Source organism: Rhipicephalus microplus, chromosome 4 (genome assembly GCF_043290135.1).
Source record: "Rhipicephalus microplus isolate Deutch F79 chromosome 4, USDA_Rmic, whole genome shotgun sequence".
Classification (NCBI taxonomy): domain Eukaryota; kingdom Metazoa; phylum Arthropoda; class Arachnida; order Ixodida; family Ixodidae; genus Rhipicephalus; species Rhipicephalus microplus.
Genome location: NC_134703.1, coordinates 145,362,311 through 145,377,266, shown reverse-complemented (window position 1 = coordinate 145,377,266; position 14,956 = coordinate 145,362,311). Strand labels below are relative to the sequence as shown.

At 47.1% G+C, this 14,956-nt stretch overlaps 1 protein-coding gene across 3 annotated transcripts in view; it reads left to right on the top strand.

Moving 5' to 3' along the window:
- LOC119172902 (nephrin-like) overlaps positions 1-14,956 on the top strand; it is a 352,980-nt gene that overhangs the window by 329,885 nt on the left and 8,139 nt on the right. For 2 of the 3 annotated variants that reach the window (XM_075893719.1, XM_075893717.1), the window contains exons 17-20: positions 4,920-5,210; positions 8,686-8,853; positions 13,256-13,398; positions 14,808-14,919. In XM_075893719.1, coding sequence (XP_075749834.1) covers positions 4,920-5,210; positions 8,686-8,853; positions 13,256-13,398; positions 14,808-14,919 — 714 coding nt within the window. The remainder of the gene's footprint in view (positions 1-4,919; positions 5,211-8,685; positions 8,854-13,255; positions 13,399-14,807; positions 14,920-14,956) is intronic. The other variant, XM_075893718.1, reaches the window with a different exon arrangement.

Sequence of the window (14,956 nt, the reverse complement as noted above, 5' to 3'; positions counted from 1 at the left end):
TGGTCTTGAGGCCCACGACGTAGAGCATTGTGTAGACATTGGAGAGCTGGTTTCGAATCAGTAAAAATGCTCCATTTTTGTGGTGTCTCTCGATCAATCCTGCGGAGTGCGCTGCGGGGTGCCGCGAGCTCCACGGCTGTCGATGTCGTCTTGTGTGACGTTCTGAACTGGATGGTTTCGGCTCTTGCTGGGAAGATCACAGCTCCTGCAGATCCTCCAACAGTTGCCGAGCCATCCGTGTAAAGTTTGACATGATCTTTGTATTCTTCGTGTAGCATGAGTAGAATCATCTGCTTTAAAGCTGGCGCCGAGAGCTCCGCCTTCTTGCGAATCCCCGGCACTGTCAAGCGCAGTTTTGGTCGGTCTAAGCACCAAGGAGGTGTTAGTATCCGTTCCGGAGGCGTGTAGACTGTTGGAAGGCACTCACGGAAAGTCAATACTCGATCTTCTGGAAGCGAAGCTAGGTGGTGGGCAGGGGCGCGAGCAAGGTGTCTAATATGAGCTCTAAGCACCTCCAAAGTAATGTGCACTGTGGCCGGATGATCTTTGGCGATTGTGATGGTTTCCGCTGTTGATGTACAGCGTGGTAATCCAAGACAAACTCTGAGTGCCTGGCCCTGGGCGTTTTCTATTGTGCGTATACTGCTTTTGCAAGCGTTCGTCAGAACCGGCAAGCTATACCGCAGGTACCCCAGAAACAGCGTTTTGTACAAATGCAACATCGCGTGCACTGATGTGCCCCACGTTTTGCCTCCGAGGAACTTGAAAAGTTGTGCGATGGCCGTTAGGCGATTCTTTAGAGTGGCCACATGGGGACTCCAGCAGAGATTTCGATCGATCGTGACCCCCAAAAACCTGTGGGTCCTGGCGTAGCAGACACTGTGTCCATTGATGGCGATGGGATATGACGTCATTGCCTTCCGCGTGAACGCGACCAGCGCCGATTTCTCAGGAGAAATCTCGAGGCCTTGTTCTCTAAGGTACGCCGATATTGAATTCGCTGCTTTCTGGAGTCTCGCACGTACCTGAGGACGTGTTACACCTGACGTCCAGGCACAAATATCATCTGCATAGAGAGATATCTGCACGGAATCTGGTATGCGTTCCACGAGACCGATCAGAACCAGGCTGAACAGTGTGGGGCTCAATACACCACCTTGAGGAACACCACGGTGTGTATAATGTTCTGAAGTCGGCCCATCATCAGTTTGCATAAACAATGATCTCATATGTAGGTAGCATTGGATCCAGCGGTACACTCGCCCACCCAAACCAACTGACTCGAGGGCGTCAAGTATGGCTTCGTGAGAAACATTGTCATATGCTCCTTTGACATCTAAAAATAGTGCGACAGATAACCGTCTGCTCATTTTCTGGTGTTGTACGTAGGTCACCAGGTCAATGACATTGTCAATGGAGCTCCGAAGACGACGAAAACCGGCCATGGCGTCTGGATATATTCTATGGCGTTCTAGGAACCACTCGAGTCTGGCAAGGATCATTCGCTCCATCAGCTTCCCTACGCAACTAGCCAGCGCTATTGGGCGGTATGATGTCAGCTCTAGAGGCGATTTTCCAGGTTTGAGAAGTGCAACCAACCGGCTTGTTTTCCACTCTCTGGGGACCGTTCCATCTCTCCAAGACTCATTGAATACTTCCAGCAAAGCACTTCGTGCTCGATCACCGAGATTGCATAATAGGCGGTATGATATGCCATCCGGCCCAGGCGATGACGATCGATTGCATGAAGCAAGAGCCACATTCAGTTCTTCCATTGAAAAAGGCAGGTCCAGGTGCGGGTCAAGTGAATGTGGCGTGTAATCAGCAGTAAGGGCTTCTGTGCAATTTGACGGGCCCGCAATCTTCCTACAAAAATCTTCCGCTACCTCGATATCCCTTCTATTTTGGAAAAGGGCCAAGGCTTTAAACGGAAAACGTTGTTGGGGAAATATGCGTAGGCCTCGCACGGTTCGCCATATTTGAGAAAGCGGTTTGCGAGGGTCTAGACTCGCGCAAAACTTCGCCCACCGTTGAAACTCCAGTTTGTCTATACGACGCTGGATCTTCTTTTGCATGCGCCTGGCCATCCGTAGATCTTGAATGGATTTTGTGCGTCGATATCTACGCTCCGCACGCCGACGAGTCGCACGGAGTCGCTCTAACTCCACGTCCATTTCTGAGGGCCTTGAAGAATATGCCAGCGTGCGCATCGCACTCTGCGCTGCTTGTTTGATCGCTTGCTCAATGCCAGAGGTTAAGCCTTTTTCACAAGCGTGTTCAATGTTGGTTGTGAATGCTGAAAAATCGATCCTCCGTACGGTTTTCGGCGGGTGGTCGCTAGCAAAGCCTTCGATGGTGAGATAACTGGGGATGTGATCGCTACCATGTGTCTCGATGTCTAAAAACCACTTAACGCTTGTGGCGAAGCGACGTGACACAAACGTCAAGTCCAAACAGCTGCTGTACGTTGATCCTCGCAGAAATGTAGGGCTCCCATCATTAAGTAGAGACAGTTCATGAGTCGATACAAATGTAGCCAGCCTCCGGCCCGTGGCATTGACTTTTGAACTTCCCCAGATTGGGTGGTGGGCGTTGAAGTCCCCTATAATTATCCACGGATCCGGGACGCTCGAAAGAATGTCATCCAGTCTTTGGCAATCAAAACGGGCTGAGGGAGATAAGTAGACACCTATTAATGTGAAGGTGAGGGTTTTCTGCTTCACAGTCAGGCAAACATATTGGTTCTCATCATGAGGCGACACAGGTTGAATGATGTAGGTAAGCTCCCGACGAATATACACAATGACCTTGGTGCTTTCGTTTCGGGTTTTGGACGGGATTGATTCGTAGCCGGATAGCCTGATCGGGTTTGATAATTTCGGTTCACATATTACGATGATTGGGAAACGGTTAGAAAACACGTACTGACGAAAATCGGAAATCCGTGATCTAAGTCCTCTTGCGTTCCACTGGATGACTGATGCTTCTCTGACGTCTTTGCGGAACGATTGTTGATCTCCTGCCATGACTCTACGCGAGGGAGGCGAGGACTGGGCTCAGCGCGTCCAACACCTGTAACCCGCTTCGAGCGGTTGGAGTTCCCAGGCTTCTTAGTATGTCTGCCATGACAGCGACGAGGGATCGTAACATCGGGATGATCTGTCGATCGACCCTTGACACATCCTCAACGGAAGTAGACTCGGTGGAAGGTGTAGGGCGGCGAGGCCTCGCAGGAGGCTCCTTTGCAGGCTGCGTACGCGGAAGCGTAGGCCACTCATCCGCAGCTGTGAGCTTCTCCACTTCATTTCGCTTCGTGCTTACTACTTCACTCGTGCTCGGAGGAAATGGGTTATGCGCAACACTCTGTCCTACACGCCTCCGTCGGCGACTACGCCGCCGCCGTACCCTTTCATCAGCCTCTCTGTGGGTAGAATTGTCCCTAACCATTTGTTTGATAATGGCGATTTCCTTCTTAATCCGAGGGCATTCCTTGGATGCAGCATCATGCGGACCATCACAGTTTCTGCACTTCAGACTTGTTGCCCGACATGCGTCTGCAGTGTGCGGCTCAGCGCATCGGGGGCATACTGTGGTGTTTGTACATACACTCTTGATGTGCCCAATTTTCATGCAGTTATGACACTGGAGTGGTTTAGGGACAAATGGTCGAACAGGATGTCGGAAGTGTCCCACTTTGACATGCGACGGAATGGAATCTCCTTTGAACATTATCTTTACACAACGGGTGTTTCCGAGGCGAAGTACATTCGCGATGAGAACTCCTTCGTTCGCTGGTTTTATGAGAGTTGGGAGGTCCGAGTTTGCTATGGCCAAATCAATGTCGTAGATTACTCCCGCCATGCAGGCACCGTCCATTAGAATAACCGGTCGAACTTTGATGCCTCCCAAATCTGATACTCTACGAAGCTTGTCTATGGCGCTGGCAGTCATTGTGTCCACAGCTAGAATATTCTTCCGCGTGTTCACCCGGATATCCTTAATGTCGTTTGGTGCTACCCCCTCAAAGTACATAGAGAGAGCTTGCCTGTTTACTGCTCGAAGGCTGATGGTGGAGTCCTCGGGCATGAATAGGATGGTGTGCGGCCAGCGTTCTCCTTTTGACTGAGACGTTAATGTCCCTGCTGGTGAAGACGGCTTGATACTTCTTCTTTTGGCCTTTCTGCTTCTCACGGTCTCGAATTCGTCATCCGACGAGTCGTCGCCAGTGGCCGAGTACAGTTCCGTGTCCTCGCTGGTGCTCGAACAGGTGCTTCGTTTCCGCGACGAGCTTGCCAAAGGTGGTCTATGGCCGGACAGAGCCGCAGAGGGCTCCGCGTCCACAGCCATGAGGCAGTGACTATCACCGTTGGCCTCACTGGTTCTGGGCCAGGCGCGCTGATTTACCGAGGAGCTCGCCATAGCAGACCTCTGGCTGGGCGGACCAGTGGATGACTCCGCGTCCGTCGCCTTGGGGCAGGGAGCAGCGTCTCCCGTAAAAAGCGAAAAACTTGATAACAATGCTCGGAGCCGAAAGCAGAAGCGTTCTATGAAGAGACACTTCGTCGTCGTCCCGTCGGGTTTTACGTATATAATAAGCTAACTGGATCAAACCAAATGTTTAGATCACCTATTTATTCCAGGCTGCTTCGCAGAACTACCTCTGAGGTTCTTTGATTCTTTAAATGAGGTATCGCAGTTTACAATTGCTTATGTAAAGATAACACAAAGCATTGCTTCGTCACTTACAGCAATGGACAGTTCATATCTAGTCCTGGGTGTTCTGCTATGTACATTGGTTTCATGGTGTACCTTTCATTTGGTCTCCACGTAACAATTTATGTGCAGAGCTTTCTGGTTAACGCTGTGGTTTAGAAGTAATGCGTTGTTCCAATGTAATTCTTGTCCATCTTCGTGCCCAGGTGCGCCTGACCCTCCGCTCCAGCTGAAGGTGACTAACGCCACGTACAACAGCCTGACGCTGGTGTGGCGGCCGGGCTTCGACGGCGGGCTGCCGCAGTCCTTCCGCATTCGCTATCGGCAGGCGGCCTCGAGCGAGGGCTACCACTACCAGGACGTGCTGCAGTCCAACCTGACCAGCTACACGGTTGGTGCTCTACGACCCGACGCGGAGTACACGCTTGGCATCATGGCCTTCAACGACTACGGAGAGGGGGAGTACCTCAAGGACATCGTCAAGGGAAAGACCACCGGTGAGCTTTGCTTGTTTGCTCTTATGAGTCGGGCGCTGCGCCGTGCTCCCTACCGGGCTGCCGAAAGTAGCGTCTTCTTCCTCTTCTAACCACTACCACCACCAGCTTATGAGTCATGCTGGTACTTAAGAGCGCGAAACAGACAAGATGTAAGAATACAGAAACGAGCGCTTATCTCAAACAACCATTTATTCAGAAAAACTGGTCAGGTTTTTTCAAGACCGAACGTAGAAACGCATGCTTGAAACCCCAATCTAAAAAGTGAAGGACAGCTATCACCTTGGAATAAAAACAAAAAACAAAAAAAAACAAACGTGACGTATGTGATACACACACAGCGAAAAAAAACAGCGTAAGTTTTTAGGTTGTGGTTTCACGCCTGCGCTTCCATGTTCGGCGTAAGTTAAAGCCTGGGCAGTTTCTGTGAATAAACTCTAGTTTAAAGGGAGCGATGCTTTGTGTGATATGCCTCTTGTACCTTGTTTGTTTCGCCCTCTTCAATACATGACATGGATCAGCACACTTAAACATTCGACTGCACTATGACCTCATCAAGTGTGAGGTCCACGGGACAGCTTTATGCTCTGCCATAGTAGAGTACACATTTCTCAGAATGGTATACCACTTTTCTTGACACACAAACTCGCCCAAATATATGTGCTTCTAAACATGTTATGATTCGATTGAATTTTTCGGAAAATACGAGGCATTGCCGGCGGTCAAAACAGACGGAGGTGCTTTGCCTACTGACGGTTTTACTCGCGTTGAGCGTAACAGCAGCTATGCTTACTTAGCCAAACACAATCAAAACACAAAATACATCAAACATACAAACGAAAGCAGCAGTCAGATTGACCAGAAAACGATTTACATTATACAATGCTAATGCAAACAGCAACACGTACTGTTTAGCATAGTTGCCGCATATTGGCACAAATAGGTGCGAAGAGGGTAAATTAGGAATCATTGCAATGCTCACATATATACACAAATATATACATACACGTTGTAGAGGAGACTGTAGTCCACTCAACCGTGCCCGAAAGTGTAAGTACCCTAAATTTTGAGTAGCCACTGAATTTTCGTCTTGAAAAAAAAATATTAGAGTTGGGGCTGGATTGTGCCAGTTAAGTTATTTGAGGTTGCTTATTTCCCGATTTTATGATTTGTTGCGTTCGGCGTCTGAAGGCACCGTCCACGCCGCTTTAATAATCTCGGCGAAACCGTGGAAATGAAACTTGCACCAAAACGCGAACTATGCTGTCTTGTAAGGCCATTTACTTTAAATAAAGAGAGTGAAGGGAAAGAGCCAATAACGAAGGGGATAAAGGAATGATGATAAAGCAGAAAAGCTTGCCGGATCAGAAGCTTCTGGTTTTCTACCCAGCGCTAGGTTAAGGAAAACGAAGATAGTGCCGGTGAAGATTCACGGGCACAGAGCGGGAGTCATGACATATTGCGCTGGTGTCCGAGCGGCCGGGACACTGTCGGTAGCCATAGCAACGGAACCAATGTGACATTCGCTGCGGAGATCCATGTCCGATTTTCGCAGAGACTACCCGGGATCTCGACCAAAATGATGCACGTAGACTTGCAGTTGCAGATGCCCTAAGCTAAGTGCGACACAATATGACTGCAACCAGGAAAATGCGAATCATTTAGGCGGTGGTGGAGGATCACCGCTCATCAACTCAATAGCATTTAGTAGTCTTAGTCGTGGCTATTCCCATACGATTATGAGCTGGTGTGGTCTGAACTTGTTTTTATTTATTTAAGGGGTGGGGGTGAGGGATATTGTAGAAGCGCCGATACTACCATTCGGTATGTATATAACGTTTAATGAAACGAACGTTTAGAGAAGATTGCGCAACTATTCTTATAGACCCGGAGTGCTTTTCGAACGAGATGCGTCTTTTGCGGAATAGGTATTCACATTTAAAATACTGTTGCATTTTCGTTGGGAACGGATCGAGGTTGGAAACCCGTCCAATATAGTGGTTCACATCAATTGTATTTTGGCTGTTCCACGTGAGTCTGCCACTTTACATCTCATAATAAAAATATTACCCAGATTTTCATATGATGTCCGCTATCTTCATTTTAGCGCGAATGAGGACGCTCTAGGTGTCTGGCAAGTAATATTCGGGATTATGCAGGTCAATTTGAGAAAAGTAACCAAAGTTGCGTAATAAATGCAGAGTAAGGATGTGCACATCTTTGATTACGTTAGTGCAACAGAAGCAAGCAAGATTGCTCTCACGCTCTTTCTCTCTCTCTCCCCGAGTTTATATATATATATATATATATATATATATATATATATATATATATATATATATATATATATATATATATATATGAATAAAAAATTGCCCGCAGCTTCCCTCGGGGGAACACTGAGGAGGATGCGGAGCATATGATTGGTTAACGGGGTGTTAAAGTGCGACTTACTTGGGTCGATGGCTAAATTGATTAACGTGGTTGTAGGAGGGGGTGTTAAATGAGTGAACACGTACACACGTATGCGAAAGGGCGGCGCTGGTCGAAGGGACGTCGATCATTGTGTTTGTGGATTCGTTGGAATTCATTTCACCGCGACCTTGGACGTCGACGCGCCGTACAAACCAACCGACGAGCGGCAACTGAGCGAGCGAGCGCCGACCTTGAGTATATATACAGCACGACGGCGCATGCACTGTCAGCTGTTGAATGTTCTCGAAGCGCGACGCCACATGCGCGTCCACTGGAGAATCAGGAGAATTGTAGATGTCGAACGCGGTGTGTAGAGGAGGAAGGGTGCACAGATGGTGGAGGAGTGAAGCGCGCGCGGTGTGTAGAGGAGGAAGGGATGCACAGATGGTGGAAGAGTGGGCGACGGCGCGACGGCGCATGCGCGCGCGTCAGCTGTCGAATGTTCGAGAAGCGGTGTGGACGGCGCGGACGGCGCGGACGGCGCACTACAAGGCGCGAGTATAAGATGCTCCGCATCTAAAAGAAGACACACGTCGAAAAACATGGCCGTGGGACCGGCCTTCGTCAGAAATGTTATTCTGACGAAGGCCGGTCCCATGGCCGAAACGTAAAGAAACCTGTCCGTTACGTGTGTCTTCTTTTTATTCATACTATTTACCGGCGTCCAAGAATTTATTCCCTGCAATTATATATATATATATATATATATATATATATATATATATATATATATATATATATATATATATATATATATATATATATATATATATATATATATATATATATATATATATATATATATATATATATATAAGGTATATCGGGGTTACGAACGGTGCAATAACCTGCGAGGAAGTTCAGCTGTAGTGAATTTTCATCTCAGCGCAAACGAGAACAACCTAATCCTTCCGCCCATTTTCACCTGCTCGGTGAAACAAGGCGCGAAGGCGCATGCCGGGGCTACACGTAATCACTCACCTTCGCACTTTTTTTTTTTCAGACGACGCTCCACCTGCGCTCACACAGGAAATCCCGCCACCGGCAAAGATCGATATTCCCAAGATAATCATCACGAGCGTCTCCGTCGTCGGGACTTCGCTATTGTTTCTCAACATCATCCTAGTCATTTGCTTCGTTCGCAAGAGGAGGAAGAAGCGACTGGAGGAAGGTGAGTGCAACTCGCCGAATCGCCTAACGTTTCTTTTTTTCTCTCCATTTTCTTCATCTTCAATCGCGCTGTCCTCCCGAACATCGTTCTTCGCTCGGATGTTCACGAGGGTGACCCAGTTTTGATTTCGGCGCTGGTTTATTTGTTCTTCAGTATTCGCTGAGCAACAAGGAGAAATTTCATGTAATTTTCTTCCTTGTTGCTTGCCCCTTGTTTGCACAGCCGTTATTCTTTCGGAAACAAGTCATTTCGCGGTTCGCGAATCTCCTGCCAAAACTGAGTCGAACTTCCATTTGCACATTTTCGGAGTGCCTAGATGTTTCTACAAATGAACCGGGACGAAGAGGACGAAAGGAAAAGCCGATAATGTATACGAACGTAACAGCCCCGAATTTTTATTTCTTTTCTTGTGTTTTCATCCACAAGGTCGCGTTTTCGCTGTAGGGACCAATAATGTTTGACGAAAGTTCTTGCACGTTGTTTAGTAAATTCTAAAGCGCGCATTTCACCATTTCTGTATATGTGTGTGTGCGCGCGTGTGTGTGCGTGTGTGTGTGTGCGTGTGTTGTACAACCTGCGGTAAATAAAGCGCAGAGCCGTGCTTGGTCTTGCCATTGTTGTCATGCGCGTATTTCGTCCTATTGTCTCCGATATAGGAGAACTGCGCGCGCGAAAACTTGCTGCTGATTGCAACATCCTCTCTTGCTCTCACCCACATGGTGTGCTTACATTTGGCGATCGATGTAGCCGCGTACTCTTCAAATGAGATGGCTCGTTGCGAGGAATAACGTACCCGCGTAAGGGAGAGAGAGCGAGCGAACAAAAGAACAATATAAAGAGAGAACAAAGAAGAGAACATAATGGCGAGATCGGTTCGTAGCGATGTATTTGGAAGTGTAGTCTTGTAGCGAGTGTTTGTTCGAGTGATTGCAATATTGCACTATAGAGTCAGGCTTGCGGAAAGTCTTTCGAACCACGGCTGCTCTGTCCGGTTTCGCGCTTTGATGAATCCTCCGGTTTCTGGTGTCGCAAACACGCCGATCGAGGCTTGATCCGTTTCCAATTAGTCGCAGCGTATTCAGATTACAGCAAACAGCAGAGATTTGGCTAATCGCTAGCGTTGTGGTACCGTGAAAGCTTGCTTCAGGTTGTGAAATGTGTGTGTCGATTTCTCGCGCTCCCGTATGCCGTTGCTCTACAGGTATTTATCGTACGCCTACGTCGCACCGATTACGCCTTGATTGGAAGCGTTGCTGTGGAAAACTTAAATTGCCCACATGATGAGTGTACGTCATGTCTGTTTAATATTCCTTGTCAATTTTGCCGTTTTTGTCAATAATAACGACTTTTGACCCTTTTCCACCACCGCTTTTGACCCTTTTCTGCGTCCGCTCTTCAGAAATACGCTGGTGCTTACTTCTTATTTTCGCGATGCGAATCTCGCAGGTACCAGGTGAAAGGTTTTATAACTAGTGAAATATATTTAAGCTGTAGAAAATTATAGTAATACAGCTTAGAATAGGCCTACTCGCCGCCGAATGAAAAGTTCACTGTGAAAAAATGGCGCAGCAGAACAGCATCTCATTCACTGTTTCACTGCGTACTCAAAAAAAAAAAATCTGTGGTATGAAAATATTCTAAGGGATTCTAACTTCAGTAGAATTATGTATAGACTTCGGGGTTAAACAATGTGTGCCGAAGTACTTAAAATGAAATTACGACGTTTTCAGTACAATAGATGCATTTAGGTTTACCCTAAAACTTACGTCTGCCTCTTCCAATATTCTAGATGATTTGAGAGAATAGGGCTTTCCCCAACAGTATACTTCACATTATTTTATCTGTCATTAACAATTACTTAACATATTCTGAAAGTTACTCAAATACTGCCGCACACACAGCAATTTCGGAAGGGTAATCATGCAACTGAAAAAAAAATCATTTATGAGGTGACTGTACAAACTGGCACATATGAACGTGACAGCAGCTGTGATGTTGCACGATGGCACAACTCGGTAGCAGTTGGAGTTTCTGCACTTCTATAAACTTCCTCAACAATTTCAGTGAAGTGATGTACTGAAATTATTGCGAGAAAAAACATAAAACTGAAGAACACGGTGAGTAGGCAAGTACGCGAGAAAACGTGACACATTATCTACGGTGGTTTCGAGCGCAATCGAGATATTTTGTGAGATTCCACACTACACGCGTACGTGCTGCTTGGCTTACCAGCAAAAACACATACCGAATGTCTCCGATACAATGAACTTCAGTGCAGGCGAAACCCTCATATTTCTTACGAGGAATCGTCCACGCACAACCTAACATAATGGTACAAATACGGGGCCTTACGTGTCGAAACCATGACCATCATTATGCAGGAAAATTTTGCTTTACATCTGAGCAGAAACGTGTTCTTGCCTTCCAACGACGTCGGGTAGCGTGGCCTGGAATGAAACCCATCCATAGCAGCGCGACTCAAACCTGATTTCAAATGGCGTACGACTGAGCGCGGGAGCCGTTGTCGATTGTGCAGAAGCTCGAGTAAAATTTTTATTGAAATAACAATTATGTGCACAGTCTCGACTGGTTTTTGCCTTTGCCGTCGCTACCTCCTGCTGACTTCATGCACCGTATATATATATATATATATATATATATATATATATATATATATATATATATATATATATATATATATATATATATAAAAATAAGGGAAACAACTGTATACCTAAGGGCTCGTTTTTCCGTGTTTTGACACAATAATAATGAGATCTAAGAGACAGTAATGTCAAGGAATGTACAGAGGAAGTTATTAGAACCAATGGAATGTAAATAAGGAGAAAGAAAAGTGCATGAAAAAATAACCAGCCGTGAGCAAGAATCGAACCTACGACCTTCGGATAACGCGTTCGATGCTTTTGTTTTCTTTCTTCTTATTTACATTCCATTGGTTCTAATAACTTTCCCTGTACATTCCTTGGCATTACTGTCTGTTCGATCTCATATATATATATATATATATATATATATATATATATATATATATATATATATATATTAAAACTGAAGAAAGAAAAAAATTCACCCGCACTCGGCACCCAGCTCGTCGCGATGCGCCAACGCGCGCTTATCTCCCACGTGCACTTTGCCCCGTGGATGGGGGTGGAGGGGTTAGGTCCTTGTGCGCGCGCGCTTACCCTTCGGTGGGGAAAATTGTGTGCCTTGGCCTTTAATTGATATGTGGGGTTTAACGTCCCAAAAGCACCATATGATTATGAGAGACGTCGTAGTGGAAGGCTCAGGAAATTTCGACCACCTGGAGTTCTTTAACGTGCGCCCAAATCTGAGCACACGGGCCTACAACATTTCCGCCTCCATCGGAAATGCAGCCTCCGCAGCCGGGATTCGATCCCGCGACCTGCGGGTCAGCAGCCGAGTACCTTAGCCACTAGACCACCGTGGCGGGACGGCCTTGGCCTTTCACCAGAAAGATTGCGTTTAGTTGCCGGGCGCACAAAGATCACTTCGCTCCCTCGCCAGGCCCTGCTTGCGAAAACAGCACGCTTTTCAAACATAGCAAAGTAAAACTGGGACACTCGTTAGTTCGCACTCATATATGTCCCTTTGGTTACGTTTCGTGTGTCGTTTTTGTTTAAACAACACGTTAAGCGTTGAGATATAAACGTTGTAAGTTAGCTTTCGTCCACTGTGTGTTGTTTTCGAGCGTCATTTGTGCGTGAGCAGCGCGCTGGACGTTTCGATCTGCTAGCTATTCTCAGCGTTACATTCTAAGTTGTTGCTATCGCATTCATTACTTCACTCTTGCGACGAAACTGTGACTTTATTGTTTTATCAAGAACATTATCAATGCTGTTTTCGTCAGTCATCTGTAGCTATAGAGAAGCGGAAAGCGATCGCAAACAACGGAACACCGCATGAGGCTATCGCATGCTACGCAGGCGCGCAATGGTGGCCGCCGAAGAGTTCGCGCCGTGACGTCACCCAGTCCTCCCGCCAGGCGGTGTCATGCCCAACTTCACGGGGCTTATACGCACTTTCACATAAGCTTTCCATGTTGTTTGTGTTCTGCAGTTGACAACAATGATTGTATGAGTGCACGTGCATTCATATCCCGGCTGCGGCGACTGCATTTCCGATGGAGGCGGAAATGTTGTAGGCCCGTGTACTCAGATTTGGGTGCACGTTAAGGAACCCCAGGTGGTCGAAATTTCCGGAGCCCTCCACTACGGCGTCTCTCATAATCATATGGTGGTTTTGGGACGTTAAACCTCACATATCAAATCAATGAGTGCACGTGCATGCCGTAAGTTGCTTGTACACTGTTTCCTTCGGTCTGCCCTGCTTGACGATGTGGTGTTCCTTTCTTTTGGGCAAGAAGAGAGCGACCAGTCGAGCAAGACCGCCACGATCGAGATGTACGCGCCGAGCAGCTACAATGAGACTATGAACGGCGAGACGGTCAGTTCCACGTCCGAGAAGAGCGAGGCTTACTCCAATGAGCACAGCGCTGAATACTCGGTGAGCACCGCCCATGTACTACCCATATATACTGTGTGCCTCTATACATTCACCATTGTCCAGAGGTCCTTGTGCTGGCACGCGTTCTACAGCTCGCACTGAGCGCGTTTTCTGAGGACGATTTCACTGAGATGCGGAAATATTCCTACCGAACACTGAGGCAGCTCCGTAAACGGATGTGAAGAGCGAGTATTATCGTGTGTTACTCTGTCTTAAAATAAGACATAATAATAATGATCGTGTATATGACGCGCCTTTTTTTTTTTCTATTCTCCCCGTGCGCCTGTGTAAGGTTGTCACTGGTGGCTACTTTTTGCCAAACTGGTGCATTTGCAAGACCCGTGCCGACCTAAAATTATGAATGGCGACATGGCGAATTTCGTCGGTTTTCCTCTTGCGGTTCGACTGAGTTATGCATTTCGTACTCAGTGTATTCAATACGAATGGGCCACATTATTTATTTTTATTTTTCGTATTTTTACACCCACCATAGAAGGTGCAGTTTATGCGCAATCAAGTACGTCGTCCTGTTTCTCGTGTGTATCTTCTAATTCACCTAGATGCTGCAGGCACTCGCGTACTCATGAGTCCAACAGCAACCTCCCAACAATTTTGGTCAGTGAACTGATTTGCACGCAGAGGGGTGGTGGTGTTATGCTACATCTTTTAGGAGCTTTGAGAGCTTTGAGGCGTCTTCAAAGTTTCGTGCCTGAAGTGGCTAGGTGGCGGTTAGGCCGCGTGTACCGTTCGGGGCTACAAGTTCAAGTGAATTCTTGGCCGAGGTGTACGAAGCATTCAGAGCTTCTATATACACATTCGAGCTGCAGCTTGCAAGGCCATTGATTCTTCTCCACGAACCAGAGTTCGTCAATGCTACCATCTTCGAAACTCCGTGCATCTGTCAAAATCTCAAAGGCTGCTGATTCTGTCTTATCACGTCGTCGAAGAAGCAAACAAGTATATATACTGTACTCTCGTGTGTCTTGCGTTGCACGTAACAGCAGGTATGATGAAGCGAACAATCTGTTTAGATTTGCGCTTTACTTTTTTTGCCGACGCTGCTGCGGCCACAGAGATCTTCGACCTCTCTGAACGTACCTGTCCCAATTAGGGCAGCGGTAGCTGTCGCAATCACATCGACGGCTTAAGGAATGCGGTGAGTTTTTGGTAGCGGCTGTCAGCTGGCGCGTCGGTTCGTTAACATTTGCAGGCTGAGCTTTTCGGGATGAAGTTATGCAAGTGATATGAATTAACAACTGTAGATGAGCACAGCAGCACAAACCTAATAAGGTGATAGTGTTAGAAGATTCCACGTGCCAGCCTGTGTGACGTGTCAAGCCCATACGTGAGTGATCATCAAATGCAACTACCTTTTCTTTTTCTTTTTTTTCCACTTCGTGCTGACTCAGGAGGAATCGAGCAAACCCGCCGCGGCGACGTACTTGATCGATCAGGCGAGCGACAGCTACGTTCCTGACGGGTCGCTGCACTATGCCCCGTACAACCGCTACGGCGACGAAGGTAAGAAGTGCCCTGATCTCTTTGCTCGACACACCAG